The sequence below is a fragment of the Oryzias melastigma genome, linkage group LG17 (genome assembly GCF_002922805.2).
Source record: "Oryzias melastigma strain HK-1 linkage group LG17, ASM292280v2, whole genome shotgun sequence".
Classification (NCBI taxonomy): domain Eukaryota; kingdom Metazoa; phylum Chordata; class Actinopteri; order Beloniformes; family Adrianichthyidae; genus Oryzias; species Oryzias melastigma.
In genome coordinates, this window is record NC_050528.1 from 20,933,270 (window position 1) to 20,949,785 (window position 16,516).

Sequence of the window (16,516 nt, forward strand, 5' to 3'; positions counted from 1 at the left end):
AAAATAGTATTAATAATACTATTATTCAGAGATGAAAAGAGTCTCACATCAGAAATGTGCATAAATCCAGAGTTATGAACAAATCAAGAATTAAGCATGTACAAATTGTGGTGAGTCTATTTTCTCTCCACAGTGATGGGATATCAGCAGAGGCCTACTTCCCCACAATTGTCCCATCCACAAGTCAGAGGCAAATATCATTCTGATTTTGGTTAAAGGGTTATAATCATAATTAAGAGACCACTGGGAATGATTTTACAATCAAAGAAGATATAGTTGGAGTGGGACTTTAAAAAAAACAAGACTGTGACTTTGAATTGAAGATAGAAGAGTAAATTCTATCAAGTTTTTGTAAAACCTTCTGTCTCCATGTCTCGTTACCCTGTGTTGTGCCAGTGGTTACGATTTGCATTAAAAACTTGGACTGAGGTTTTTGAGAAGTCTGGGTCTGTGACCTCATGGCAAGACTTTATGCAAGTTGTTTGGATCTCAGTGTGAACCTGTCTGTCAGGCAAAATGGAAAGCAGCACGCTGCCGAACGAGCTATTTAGCGAGAAAAAGTGTGTGCTTTGGCCTCACAGCCCACCGTTCCCACTTCACAGAGCTGTCCCAAAACCACAAGACAAAAAGTACCTATTTGAATTTGTAGCATGTTGAGCTTTTCACTTTGCTTCTTATAAAATGCAGCAAGCTAACATATATAGAGTAGTTGCATCCTACTGGACTCTGAGAATTCTTCCCTGTGGAAAAATGTGCTGGCAAACGTTATTTTTTATTTCCATCCAGCAGTATAACCTATCACCCTATAAAATGATAGATATCACCTTGATGGGTTGAACACTGTCCTCTCTGGCTTACTTAAGTTTTTCTATATGACCGGTCATTAATCTCACCTGTCAGGAGATTCCGGATCAAAGCAGGTCTTAAGGACATCTGTGATCTCTGGATCACAGCAGTCTCCATCATCGTAGTCGTAATAAATGCTGTTGCACTCCATGTCACAAACTCCATCCTGCCTCCTCCAGTTGTAGCAGGGCCCCACCCTGTGGCAGTCCCCTCCATCGTGACCCGTCCTTGGATGGTCACACTCGGGATCGCACTGGCGGTTCCCGATCTTTCCAATTCGACAGTTGCTGAGGATGAAGCGCCGCCGGAGGCTGGTGTTTTTCACGGTGTGCACGGTCAGATCCAAGGAGATGTTGTAAGGCCGGAAGGCTTCGTTCAGAGCCTGATGCTGGACCAGAATCTGCAAGGGGTTCACCGTTGGGTTTCCGCCGTCGTCGTTAGCGAGGTTGACAACACGGTAGCGGACTCTTTTGGGGGCACGGAGCTGCCAGTGGTTATTGTAGCCGGAGATGATGTCTATATTGTCGCACTGAGTCATGCCACAAGGTGGAGGCAGGAAGGAAGACACAAGCTCTTGTTCAGGAACAGGAGTCGAAACCACACTTGGATGAAGGCCCACTTTATATGGAGTCCAAAGTCGTTTGACCTTAAAAGCAAAATAACAAAATAAAGTTTGTCATTAAGTCTGATAAAACAATTCCAAATACCGTATTTTCTGCACTATAGGACGCTACGGATAATAAGGCGCACCGTCAATAAATGGTCTACTTTGAAATTTAGGTCATTTATTAAGCGTACCTAACTATTAAGACAAAACAAGAGTCCGAAATAAGTCTGTCAGTAAGTCAGACATGTTCAGAAACTCTAAAACTTGTTTGTAACATATTACAACGTTAGCAACCTTCCCATCCTGCAGTTGATCTCTGTCTGTCTGCGTGGTGAACTAGCGAGCTCTGCTGGGAACCTAGTGAGCTGCCGTGGGTGTGACAGACTGGCGACCAGTCCATGGTGTATCCAGCCTTTGACCAACAATGGCCGGGATGGGCTCTGGCAACCCCGTGGCCCCAGCGGGTCAAGGAAATAGATGGAAGTTCAGGATAAAAATGCTCTCATTGGATTAGTATTCTACCCACTGATCTAGTCACTGTAAATGTCACATGCCCAAATCTGAGTCCCTAATTGGTAGATGTGCCAATCAGGCACCAAAATTCTGATATTTGAACTCTGGCCATGCTGCCCAATTTGCACTGGCCGCCACGCCCATCGCTCAAATCACAGTGCAGGACTTGAGATCGCGTCTGTACCATTGACTTAACGTTAAAAACTGGCCACCTCCGCTGAGAAAATTGCATTCAGTGTAAACACAGCATAAGTGTTTTCACGGTACCTGTAACTCACAAAGTTGTTTTCAACACATATGAAAACGGATACTGCTAAAACAAACGTTACTGTGACTTTGCTAACTCCCAATCTTGTTAGTAACAAATAGAAAACAAAAATTCTGATAGCGCTACATGTTAGCCACAACAGCATGTTCACATAAACCCCCAAATTGTTTTGGGCAGCTCAGCACCATAAGCCACGCCCACACAGAAGAGTTTTTGGAAAAGAATGCTTCAGATCAACATGAAAAATGGCTTTTTAAGACATTTAGGATGTGGAGATTTTGTTAAAATTTTCACATACCTAATTAAAACCGCACTGGGAACATTTAAATAAAAGAAAATGTTGTATGGGACTTAAAGTTCAGAAATTACTTTAGTTTTATGAGATATCAGGTGCAATCACAATAAGAATTTGAGGGGTTTGACTTTTGACAAAATGGAAGTAAAAAAAAAAAGACATTTACATTTGTAAGATCAGCCCACATGGCCAGCACTGGCTCATTCAGGTCAATCTGAAGTGGTCGTTTCAGGAGTTCCTCATGGGTGCGGGCGTAACCCCACAAGATCACACCTCCGATGTAGCCCCTGAAGCTGTGTCCTTGATCAGAAGGTTTACTACCAAGAAACAAGGTTCTGCAGGTTTTCATAAAGTCACTGTAGAGATCGCCTGACTGAAGACTACTTTCTCCAACCTGAGGAAAAAGAAAAAAATATTTAACAAACACATAGCAGATTACCGTACTATCCCCTCAGGTTATCTACAGGTTCTCCAATTGTATTACTTTTTAATATGCAAAAATCAAACTTTGATATTTTGATCAATTCGGTGAAAATCTAGATCTAAAAGGCTGGAATGATATACCACGAGACCAGATAATGAGAGTAAAAACTCCTACACAACTAAACCAGAATCTTTGCCCAGAAAGCAATTAGCTTTTTGCCAGGTGTCGTCAAACAATAAAAATACTTTGGCTAACTGATTTTTTTAAATAAATGCAAATGTATAGTTGCACATAACTGGATGTTGATGCTTGCAAATATTAGTATGGAATAATTACATACATTGCACTCTGCCTAAGTCTTTTGCACAAACATAAGCCATTTTAAACTAATTTGGTAAATCTTGCTGTTCGGGGGAAATACTCTCCACTTTAGAGACATTTAAATGATGGCTAAATATTTACAAAAATTACAAAATTAGGCTTAAAGTTTGTTTTTTCATCACACAATTTCCTTTCTAATTTATCAGAGAGTGTGTAAGCACAAAAGCTTTTATGAGATCTTTAGAGATGAAAAAGGCTTAAAACTGTAACCATACAGGCGTTTAAGAATTTATATTCTAGTAAAAGTGTTCCGATTTATTCCTTGAAACTAAAATGTAGACCTTTCATGAATGCCACACACCTTGGCACCATCAACATACAAGGTGATGTTGTGTCCATTGTAAGTAGCCATGAGGTGAGTCCAGTCATTCGTCCTGTACCGCTGGTGGCTAAAGACAGTGGTGGACTTCACAGCTCGGTCTGTACGAAGGGTAAAGTAAAAGCGGGCGTCTTTGTTGCCGTCAGGTTCCATGGTCCGAATGCCAACTGACCAACCCTTCTCGTTGAGTGAATGTGAACAGTTGTCAAAGACGCCTGGGACACCAAGTAAAGGGAGCATATGGAAATAAGAAGATATTGTTAAAGCAAACCATTTGGTCCAACAGCTTTCTAAGAAAATTAAATTCAAACATTGGATTAAAACATTTTTAGCGTTGATCTTCATACATACATCAAAAGCATTGTGTCAGTTCATAGTATTTCTGTAACTGCGGTAGTGTGAAATACACCCATTGACAGTCCAGTTTTCACTTTCAATCTAAACTGCTGTGGCTGCTGGCCTACAGTGCTTTAAAATCCCCCAATGACAATTTTTTTAATTTTAAAAAATGTTCTCCGTAGTGTTTAATTATGATTATGAAGTTTTTAACCAAAATTCCACAACCTAAATGTCTTAAAAAGGCATTTTTCCTGTTGATCTAAAGCCTTCGTTTGCAAAATCTCCTCTGAGGGGGTGTGGCTTTTGGAGCTGAGCAGAGCAGCTCCGTCCTGGATTATTATTTTTTTATCATTACAGATGATTTTTTTAGACTAATTGGATTGTATATAAACTGGATGTAAAACACACATCTTAACCATCATTAGCTTTAAACTTGAAGTATTTAAGCTATAGCCAAAAATAAAGACAATTAGGACGATAGTTTAGTAAACCAGTTGACTTTATGGTACCCAAGTCTTCTCAAAACTCCCTGTGACTTCATTATAGACCCGTTTTAGCACTACTGCACATATGTGTAAAAAGTTATCGCAAACGCAGCATTAGAAAACAAACTCAGTAATTTCAAGATTTAAAAAAATGGTTAATTGACTATTAAATTAGTTGTCTATTATTTTATTAGTCGACATATCGACTAATCGTGGCAGCCCGAATATTAAGACATCCACTTTGCAAAAAAAAAAATGGCGACGGAATTTACTTCATTTCTTTGGAGTCAATTGTAAGCTATTTTCAATGGGAGATGTGGGTCCAGTTCTCATACATAATCAATGATTGCACCACGGCAGTTAAATAGAAATGTTTCCTATCATATTTTGTCAATTTGAACCATTTTTGTCAGTTTGCTGAACCTGTATTCTGTGCTTACGGTCTGTAAAGTACACAGAAATTGAATACTGTAACGTCTCAGTGGTTTGTGTGAATGACTAAAAGGGGAAAAGAGCCTACTTTTACACCTTTTTTGACAATAGCAAAACTCTGAAAAAAAAAATCGCGAGACATTACGGGTTTTAGAATTGGTATTTAAAAAAAAAAAAGCTACGCAGAATGTGATTCCCACAGCAGTTTAGAGCGGAAAAAGGGGGTTAGAGAGGTGCAGCGAAAAGGCGGCGTGAATGGGGCAAGAGTTAAGAATACACAGAGCCAAAGACAGCAGGAGAGGAACAGAGAGGATGGAGGTATTTCACCAAGCCAAGGCAAGGCCCTGATGTTTCCATCTGCAGTTGCGAAAAGACACACACAGACCAACATCTGCTCAGCAGATGTCAAACACTAGGACAGCTGAAGGTCAGGGAACCCCTTTACCATCCTCAGATCTGCACGCTTGCATGCATAGGATCAAACTTCCAAGCACATGTGTGTATTTAGATAGAAATGTAGGGGTTTTATCAAACAAAAAACTGATATATAGAAGCCTCATAATAGTACACTACAAATGTATAATTTATTTTGTGTGCGTGCTACTGTAATAAAAAAAATGTTTGCACATGTTGTAAAAATGACAATCTAGTTGTGCTTGTGAAAACAATTACGTCTGAAAGAATTTCAAAGACTAAATATAATGAAGATGCCTTTTTTTATTTTTTTTATGAAATTGTTTGACGCCTGTGTCATTTCATGGGAAAATCGACTGAAGTGTATTCACTGCGTGGTGAATACATTATTTAACGGAACATAACAGGAAGCCATTGTTGTTTTTAGTGGTTCTTTCGACACCCGATGAGAACATTTTTGTTTGCGATGCCAAACAACAAAGTTTATGGTAAATGTGGTCCTAATTCTGTCCGACATTTGCACTACCGCACATTAGCATGAGGATTGGGCTGAGTGTAATTAGATGCTGATGTTTTGAAGCTGTATTTATTTTGAACACGGGCCACACAACATTGGCAAAGGCGTTAGCAAAACCATGGGTTATTTGCGCATTTAGAGTTTGGCTTCGACTTTACCCAGAGTCCAACTCCTCCAACTCTGGAGGAGAACATTTGGCTCTTTAATCTGTGAATGGCGTGTTCTTCAACTTGGTTCTAATGGAATCTGTCAGCTGTTGTGGGACTGTTAGCATCTGTATCAGAGATGTACTGAAGAGGATCGCTTCTGGAACACCCACGAAAACAACTTTGTGCTGTAACTGAGTTTTTCCAATATCTGAAATTGCGAATTGTACAAATGTTTCCTTTACATTTTTATTTAATTTAATTTTAATTGGTAAGGTTTCCTTTTATTATTTACGTAAAACTGTGTTAAACCGGGTTCAGCTGTCATTTTTGCCATTCCAAATCCGTAAACCGGAAGTCACTCTTCACATTTTGGGCCCTGTCGCCATTTTGTCTGACGTCACTGTGAAAAGGGTCTATTATCAGGACATTTTCAGGCCACTTCTGAGTCAGCTGATACTATTTCTCCATGCATGGGCACACTATTCAGTTGGTGGCGATTCAGGAACTGTTGGGACCAGCCTTCGCCTTGCTGTGTGCGTCTATGTGTGTGTTAGTGTGGCAAACAGGCTAGCAACCACTTCATCTCCTCTCCCCTCTTAGGAAATTTCCGCAGCACCTTCAGACGCAAAATTTTATACAAGCGTCTTGAGTTATCAGAGTTTTTATGACCAACCGGAGGTAACGCAACTGAAAAAAAAATATGTGAAATACAGAAGCGCAAATAAGCGGGGCAGCACTGGATCAGCTAAAAAGTATTGTGGCTTTAAAATTGTCAAATCAGCTTTTAGTTACTGACAAAATTTCAGTATTTATTTGCATTGATTTCCAAAATATTAAAACTGCAATCATTTTTAAAAATGGAATCTCACATTTTTTTAATCTTTATAATTGTCAACATTTTAAGACCAAAGTACTACCATAAAAAAACATTGTCAACATAGAAGACCTGAGAATTTTAGCCTTCAAGTGTAAATTATTTTTAGATTCTATGACTAAAATGTATGCCATTTTTTCCCTTTCAAACAAACCAATTTTATCGTGAACAGCAATAGCAATATTTGAGGTGACACAATTACAATTAAATTTAAAAGAAAAAGAGTCAATCAAAGGAAGTAAAAACATGTAAAAAAATAAGTTATCAAAATGACAACGATCAAATGATTAATATTTGCTGATAAATCTGCCATTTAGGTTAATAAAATCTGAAATATTCTTCTGAAAATTGCTCTTATCAAGAAAATGTTTTGTCGCCTCTGGTTGAAACTCTTTTGGAGTTCATTTAGTATTTGACAAAAGGGTCATCGTCAGTCTCAAACTAGCGTCTTGCTGGAAAACAAAAATAATCTATAATGAAGTTTCAAAAACGTTAGTTCTTGGAAAAAAACTACATGGTGGCACAGTGGTTAGCGCTTTTGCCTCGCAGCAAAAAGGTCCTGATTCAAGTCCCGGCTGGGGGACCTGAAACGGAACCACCAACTGGGCGCTTTTTGCATGTTCTCCCCATGCATGCGTGGGTTTTCTCCAGGGACTCGAGCTTCCTCCCACCATCCAAAAACATGCTTCATAGCTTAATGGTTATTCTAAATTCTCCCTAGGTGTAAATGGGTGTGTGATTGTGGCCCAGCGACAGACTGGCGAACTATCCACGGTATATCCTGCCTTCAAAGCGTATCAGTAGCGGGTTAGGCTTCTGCACCCCCGTGACCCCGAAAGGGACAAGCGGCTAAGAAGATGAATGAAAGATTTTTTTTAAATCTCAAACGGTTTGGAGACATGTAAGACTCCTGATTATTATTGTAAATAGCTCATCAATGAATTGATTTATAGATGTACTGACAAGTTCTCTGCAGGTTTTAGTCTTGGACTAACACATTTCCTTTCTAGAAGTTCCATAAAACTACAAAAGGATATGCAGAAGGGCTTACATAAATGAATGTTTCACATTTTGCACAATTTATTCAAATTTGGAAGAAGAGTCTTTGATTGAGCAATTACAGAATGATATAGTTTAATTTTGTCTCTAGGAGCACACATAATTTCAAGACTTGATGTTGTTTTTTTTGTTTGGTTTTTTTCACACAAACCTAAAGGATTTTACTTCAAATAGTCTCTTTTTCATGGTGCAATAATTTTTAATGAAAATGTTGCGTTTGTCAAAGTCTCCCCGTTGCATCTTGCAAACAAACTGCATCCCATTTTTACATCATTGGACAAAGATGATGTAAGTTTCAGCCTGCGTGTGTCCTTCCGTCCCATTCATTTAAAACGATTCAGACCAGAGCTTTTGTTGGATAGATTAAAGCTCTTGCTAAATAGTTTGTTTGGCTACCGATGCTGCTCAACTTACCACATGAAAGTGTAACAAAAATCAACAAATCAAAAATCCTCAGAACTCAAACAGATGTCTGTGTCATGCAGAAACAATAAGACTTTATTTGTTTTGGGATTTTTTTCCACTGACTTGTCAATTCCCTACAGAACACTACAAAGACAGGGACCCGTGCCACAAAATGCTGTCCTCACACAAGGAAACAATGGAGAGTAAAAAAAAAGTTACAGGCTGATATATATATTTTTTTTTGTAGAAGTAAATGTGAGGTCTCCGTCTCAATCTGGACGACTGTTGCTGAGATAAACACCTGCAGCGCTTGAGTCCATTTAAAAATATTTGACGTACAGTATTTGTTCTGTCAAGTGAGCAGTTTTGCAAACATTAATGGATTTCGGAGGTGTTGTAGGCGGCTGGATAGCTCAGGTTAAGTGTTCAATGTGGGTCCTTGGGTATAGTTGACCTACTCCCAATAGATTTCCCCATGTGCTGATCCCTAGCCCGGACAAAAATACAGGGCTGTGTCGGAAAGGGAATTCAGCGTTTTGGGTTTTTTTTTTTCTTTCTTGGTGTGTGTGAGTGTGTTTAAGCCTGTTTTTTTTAATTGCTGCTGCTTTTTATCTTACATGTCATAAGACTTTTGTTTTTTTAACTATTATTTATATGTCTTTTGTGTTGAGCGCCTTGTGTGCAACAGCATGTTGTGGACAAGTGCAATCTAAATTGAATGATTGATTGATTGACCTCTGATGGGTAAAGAACCTGCGAGAATAAAGCTATTTTCTTTTTTCTTTTCTTATTCTTTTGTATTTTTCACGTTTTTGCATAGTTTGGCTCGGGGTTTTACTTATACTCAAGTATGACTTATATGTAGGGGTGTAACATTTAATCAATTTTGTTTCCAACAATCCAACCATACCGATCTTTCGAAGGCAGAATCGAATCAACTTATCCCATTAAAATGTTATGTTTTGCGCCTCGTGTCTTTGCTTCTGGATTTTGTTTTCGTGGTGTTTTTGTGCAGGTTAGCTGGACCATCTCCAGTTGGCCCCGCCCTCCTGTGCTCTCTTGGAGTTGCTCACACCTGCCTGCAATTGTCTCATTTGTACTCATTGTTCAAGGATGTTCTGTCCTGTCTACTATGTTGGAGCATCTTTTGTGTTTGGTGTTATGTTTACTTGTTTGTTTGTACACACATTTAATTTACACTTGATTAAAAAGCAAGAAATACAAGGAATCTAGAAAACTAACGGTTTTGACTTCAGTTTTCTCATCAGATTGCCAACATCTTTTGACATTTTTCAGTGTCCAAACACTACAATCACGCCGCGTTCATTTAGATCTCACTTTTTGGAGGAACATAATGACTGGCAAGATTGACTCCTCGTTCCTGTTAGGCTGTTTTGGACTCTGTGACAACAAGCTGTTTTACTCCATCTTCCATTTGCTTGTGTTTTGAGCTACATTAGAAGCATTTGGTCGTATTTGTATTTTAGCAAATGCTTTTTTTCTCTACCTGTCCTCCCCTCGACTTTCTTACAGCTGACTCCTTCACATTCAAATATCATATTTTATCAAATAAAGGTTTGTGAACATTTGAAATAATGCATCTTGCTATTTATTACATTTATTGATGTATTATTTATTATGATTTAGTGTGTGCATTTTCCTATTAATAGGCGAAAATGTATAAATAAATAAAAATTTCAAATAATGTCCTGGATTGATTTTTAGGTTAGTGAATCGAGTCAGGTCATTCAAAATGGACAAATATCGATCACCGATTATATGAGTTGAATCGTTGTTAAAACAAATCATTGCACCCTAAATTAGATGGATAATAGCTAAAAGCATGATCCAATCCCATTTAAAAATGCATTTTCTACTTCTATCCTTTATTAACCCTTGTCCTATTTTTTATGTTAATTTGTAAACAAAAAATCAGCCATTATTTGCTTTAAAATTGGTTATTATCATAACAATTGATCATGCTGCTATGCAAAAATAACTCAAGGGGTTCATTTGGGGCTTAATAACCTGCTAAATACCAACATAAAGCAAAGGAGAATCCTTCAATCTGACATGCAAACAACTGACAGATGATTTAAATAATGTAATTACATGTTGTGGCATAAAGGCCCTTAAAAGGACATGCTTTTGTGACTACAGGGTGTGTTTATAACGTGGTAAAAAGCAGTTTGCACCCACCTGCTATGACTGCCGGGTTACTCTGGCCGCCCTCCGGCTTCACCCACAGCTCCAGGCTGAACTGCGCCTTCGGGAGGTCAGCTCCCCGGCGCAGCTTGACCTGGAGATGCTCCTGCCGCCTGTTGAAGTACAGAGCTGTCATCCAGGACGGGGGGACAGTGGGCACGGGGTTTCCCCAGCTGTCTGCGTCCGCCTCCTCCACCTCCCCGGAGTAGTCCTCCGCCGCCTCCTCCTGCTGGGTGTCATTCGAGGACTGCGTGTCTTCATCTCCCCGCTGGAGGACACCGCCGTGGAGGGAAACTTTCCTCGAGCTGGAGTTGCCTCCGTCGCCGGCGGAGCGAAGCCTCCCCGCGAGGCTGCGGGCGAACCTGGAGCGCGCGCGCCCTGCTAACTCTGCGGGCTCGCGCCTCTCGCCCCGCTCTTTTTGGTTTGAGGGTCTCGCGCGGGTTCCGGAGTCCTTCTCGTAGAGCCGCTTGATAAACTTTTCACCCCCCTTTTTGACCGCCCCGCTTTCTCCGTCCCCCCAGTTTCCCTTCTCCTCCGGAGCGTCAAACCGACACCCACCGGCGCAGCCCTCTGGAGCGCTCGCGACGCTGTACGCCGCTCTCCGACTCGTTGCAGTCCTCGGGCTGGCCGCTGGAGGGCGGTGTTGACCCGAAAAGCTTGGCTGGCGTCGGGACAGCGAGACGCCGGAGACGGTGCAGGGTTCACCTGCTAGCCGGGAGAGCTCAGTGTCCGCCCGCCGGGCCAAAGAGCGCTTGTATCGGTTGAGGGCATCGGAGCGAACCGGGAAAAGCAACCACGTGTTTGTGATGAGGATGAGGAATACTGCCAGTAGTCTGATAAACAACATGTTTTTTTTCTCTCAGATTAAGAAATTAAAATTTAAAGATCAACAGCAAGTTTTCACATCAAAACTGCACATTTACTAGACACAAACTTAAAATTTGGGACTTTTAAACAAGTAGGTGGAGCAATCAGATATAAATCAGTGCAATAAAATATGGTTGAAATAATTTTACAAAAATAAAAGTCCCCCACATTTTCAAATTTTATTTTTTTTTTCACTTAAAATGTTGGTTTAATATCCAATTTCTTGTATAGGAGTGGAAATATTTGAAATTTAAGGTGGAAAAAACATTTAGATTATGATTTTAATCCCAGGACCTTTCTTGGCACATCTGGGATTTGTGGGTTTTAAAGAAGCAATGTTTTTCACTCCTTGCACAAAAAGTGGATGCTCCTTGGAAAAAAATATCTTACTTCTTGTGTGGTCCTTTGAACTTACTCCAAGTGTAAAAATCAATTTTTTCGGTTGATTTAAAACTCCAAAATAAAAGGCTTTAGAGAATGATGGAAACAGATTTTCAATTATTTTGACCCCAAAAAAATGATTTTACTCTAAAGGAACTTTGGACAAGTTTTTACCTGACCATTGTGGCATCATTTAGAACGTCCTATTCCACAACAGGGCTGCAAGGTGAATCAGACCGACAAGCTCCAGAGGTAGTGCAAAGTGCCAGCCCTAAAACAGCTGCCCAGCATGCAGAGCACAAGGTAAATCTCTGAAAGACGAGGAACGTTTTCAGTCCATTAAGTCACATCTGCTGGTCTGCTCCTCTTTTTTGCGTCTGCGTGCGTTCGGAGAGCGTCTCCTCTTTGCTGCTGCTGCTCTGCACCGGCCCATGCAGTAGTAAAATCCTCCTCCATTCAGTCCTCCATCTCTCCTTCCCTCCCTTTTCTCTCCTTCCCCCTGAGTCCAAAGGTTTTTATCAGGGAGCCCCTGCCCGCCCTGACATCACCAGCAAAGGAAGTGTGGTGGTGGTGGAGGTAAGAGGTGGGGGTGTCAAGGAGGAGGAGGAGGAGGAGGAGGGGGGTGCCTGTCCTTGCTTCACACTTTTGGAGTTTTATGAGGGAAATCCTCTTCTCTCCTCTCCCCTCACTGCCCAAGTCCTGCAAGCGTCTGTGCATCGCTGTGATCCAGCGAGGAAGACAGGAAAAAGGTTGTAAAGTTTATTTATGCAGCTCTCCAGCCGCTCCTGACCTCATCCATCCACCCATCTCTCTGTCAGCACCAGGGGGAAGAAACATCCATGCTTACCTGACGTGAGTCAAAGTGGCAGGACGGCATCTTTTCAGAAAACAACATCACTGAGCTTCTCAAGCTCCTTCAAATGGACATTTTGTGACCAGAAGATGGGCCTTAGATTGCTCCTATCTTTGTTTTTTTTTTTACTTCACATCTATAAATTATTTCTAAATTGCTTTATGTTTGCATTAATGTGAAACTTTTAGGGACTTTTTTTTTCTTTTCAAACAAAGTGGCAACAGTCTGTCATTTAAAAAATGAATAAATTAGCATGAAAATCAACATTTTCCAGCTGCATTACCATCCTTGCATTGACGTTTTGGGATTTAGATTGCTCTTCTCTTTGCTTTTCATATCATACAACCATATTTTTTTCTATAAATAGGGTCTATTTGACAGATTCTGCTTTATATTTGCCTTTATTTGAAACTTTGGACACTTTTTTTATTTTCAAACAAAGTCTATCATAAATAATCAAATAAATAAATCAATAATAACAAACTGAAACATAAAAATCAACATTTTCCAGATCTATTCCGATTTTAACTTTGGTATTTTGGAGTTTTAGCTTCCGCTTCTCTTTGTTTTTCATACTTAACATCCATATTTGCTCTAATAAAAGGGGTCTATTTTAATTGTTTTGATTTATTTTACCCAAAAGCTTTAATGTAAAGCTTTTGGGTACATTTTTTTCTTGGCAAAATAAATAAATCATAATATTTTCTAGTAAAAACTGATTCTGTTAAAGCATAAAAATCAACATTTTCCATTTTAAAATCCAAGCATTGCGTATTTTGGGCCTTTGAACGCCCCTTTCATTGTTTTTTACACTTTATACCCACAATTTTTTCTAACAAATAGGGTTTATTTGACAGATTTAGCTTCTTTTTAAGTTTTTGGGTGCTTTTTTTTCTTTTCAAAAAGTGGAAACGATCCTAAATACATTAATGAATATAAAAAATTTCCAGAAAAACTGAGTTCACATGAGCAAAAAAAATCTACATTTTGTAAATGCATTTCCATTAAAGCATTGCTTTTTTGGACCCTAGATTGCTCCTCTCTTTGCTTTTCATAGTTTACTTTTTCCCCAATAAAGGGTCTATTTGACAGATTTTGCTTTAATGTGAAATATTTGGCCATTTTTTTTCTTTTCAAACAAAGTGGCAACGGTCAATTATTTAAAAAATGAATAAGTATTAATAATGCATAACAAGAGTCCACTTTAGCAAAAAACAAAAAAAAACATTTTATAACATGCATTTCCATCTTAGCTTTAGGTTTTTTTGGGCGACTTTAGATTGCTCTTCTCTTTGCCTTTACATCCACATTTTCTTCAATTAAAATGATCTTTTTTACAGATTTTGATTTAATGTCAAGTATTTGGGCACTTTTTTTTTTCTTTTTAAACAATGTGACATCAGTCTGTCATAAATAAATGAACAAATAAAAGAAATTTACAGAAAAACTGATTCTATGTGGACATAAAAATCTACGTTTTTTTAATGCCTTCCCTTTCTAGTGTTGGTTTTATTGGGGTATTTGGTGAAGGTGGAGCTGCTTTTCTTTATTGAAGAAAAAAGGAGAAACATCCTTTCTAGTGTTCTTGAGTGCAAATTAGTATAAAAGGCTTTGATTCCAATCTGAATGTCTTTGGGGGTCTCTGGGATGAAGGTCGGAAGAAGAGGGTTTGGGTCTAGGACAGCAAGAGAAATGTGTTTGATCTCCCCTTTGCAAGCCCTCCGTCTGGCTTCCTTCCACTCTCAAGCGTATGGATGCACGAGCAGCTCCAAAGTAATATAGAGAAGAGTTTGAATAACCCCGTCTCCCGCTGTTTACCTTTCATATTATACATCTTGCCTGCCTGTTTACTTGATCTATCTGTCTCCCTCGCTTCATCTCTGGGTCTAAATGCTGACAGGCGCAACATCTGCCTCGCACATGAAAGCAGACCTCGCAAAATATGTTACCTGTCTTGTGCGGAGATCTTCCTTGAGCCGAGCCAAGGCTGAGAGAAGAGCCAGGCAGGGAGAGGAAGCAGCAGGTAACAGGACAGTGGAAGGGGGCATGGGTCAAATTCATCTTTAGGTTCTGTTTTATTTATTTACTTCAAATTTAATGTGATCTAAAAGGGTCACTGAGGCTGTCTCAATGCATTATATTCTGTACTTTCCAGCTCTTAGTCCGATTAACCTTCGATAACTTCTCATATCATAATTAACACATTAGCATGATCCAAATTTTCCCTAAAACCCCATTGTGTAAACTTGGTCAATGTTTTCTGGCCTGTAATGTATTATCATTCCACTAGGGGCAGTAGTGGGGCCTTTCCAGCTCATTTCAAGATGGCTGCCTCCGTGAAATCTCAAAAACGGTTTTGGCGGGAAAAAAGTTTAGCCAATTTGCAAAACTTTAGGTGAGAATTACTCATCTGTTGTTATTCATTTTTTAAATGACTACTTGCTGTATTAAAATAGCCAAAAAATAGCTGATAATTCATTCATTATTAAACAGTTACACTATGTTTCAAATTTAAGACATTAGCTAAATAAGGGATTTTTCCCTTGAACATTCATGTAAATATTTTGCATCTTAGGCTAACATTGTTGGTTATTTTGTATTAGCTGTGGTTAAAAATGTCAAATTATCCAACATATCATAATTGATACAATCTCAGACATTTTTGTTAATTTCACCAAAGTTCTTAAAAACATCTTAATTTAAAAATATATATATTTTTGTCAATTCTTTGATGTAGTGGGGCTTTACAGGATCTCAGTGAGAATTGTGACCATGTGGTCAAGTGGCTTTCTTTTTTAGATTTATTATTATTATTATCTCTCTCACTACGTACCAAACCATATGGGTCTCCCTGTGCCCTTCCCCAGTCCGGATAATATTCAGGATAGTGCAAGGAAGGGCATCTGGTGTAAAACTGCCAAAAGCACTTGTGAAAGCTGATTGGCTGTGGTGAACCCTGTCGGGATATGCTAAAAGGTGAACAACATCATTGTTGTTTTTTTCCTGATTTTTACAATTTTACAACTTATTAATTGTGTATTCTGTTTTTTATATATAATTCTCTTTTTATCTAGCAGCAAATTATATAATCTCCTGTTATTAGCGATTCCCTTTTTAATAAATAAATATAAAATGTATTAAATATTATGATAGTAAAATGCTCATAAAATCTTTATATATTTATCTATTTTATAAATAGAATATAAATAAAACTAAAATAAAAATTGTTTTAGTCGCAACTTTTATCATGGTAAGTTGTTGTTTTGGTGTTTTAGTGTTGAATGGACCAAAAAGCACTTTTAAAAATGACGTTGTACCAGTGACGACAATAAGGATCTTATCTACCACATCTGTCAAAAGAAGAGAAGAAAAATGATTCACGTCAGTCAAAATATGGTGTGCATTAAAGTTTTTTTAAGGATCTTCCCAGATAGCTGGTATTTCTGTTGAACCATTAATTTTGTCCCTTCCAAGAAGTGAACGCGGACCGCCGCCTCACTAGAACCTCACACATTGTTCTGTTTCACTTTTGTTGCACCGCAGAGGCCTCTGAAGATCCTGCCTGATTTTTTTCTTCCCTATTTTGTTATTTTGTTCACAAATGTTTGAGAAATAGGAAAAAAAATTGCACTTAGCAAAAAATGTAACTGGAAAGACATTTGTGATTTTTCTGCGCAAATAAATTTAGTTCCGACCTTCACAATAAAAAAAAAGGTATTTGCAGTGTTGTTTTGCTTCAATACATTTTGCAGCTACTTCATAAACAAGGCTTTGTGTTCACACATTACTGATGCTTCATGTTTTTTAATCATCATTGAATTAAAGAGCATTAAATATGACAAATACAGAGAAGATGTACTACAGCTTAAGAAAGTTGTCCTCA

General features: G+C 38.8%; 1 protein-coding gene across 1 annotated transcript in view; it reads right to left on the reverse strand.

The window, feature by feature from the left end:
* The window catches only part of pappa2 (pappalysin 2), a 68,127-nt gene extending 56,577 nt beyond the window's left edge, over positions 1-11,550 (reverse strand). The window contains exons 1-4 of the mRNA XM_024273557.2: positions 10,527-11,550; positions 3,636-3,868; positions 2,696-2,923; positions 894-1,492 (exon numbers count right to left, since the gene is read on the reverse strand). Coding sequence (XP_024129325.1) covers positions 894-1,492; positions 2,696-2,923; positions 3,636-3,868; positions 10,527-11,379 — 1,913 coding nt within the window. The 5' untranslated portion in view covers positions 11,380-11,550. The remainder of the gene's footprint in view (positions 1-893; positions 1,493-2,695; positions 2,924-3,635; positions 3,869-10,526) is intronic.
* Positions 11,551-16,516: the final 4,966 nt, after the last annotated feature.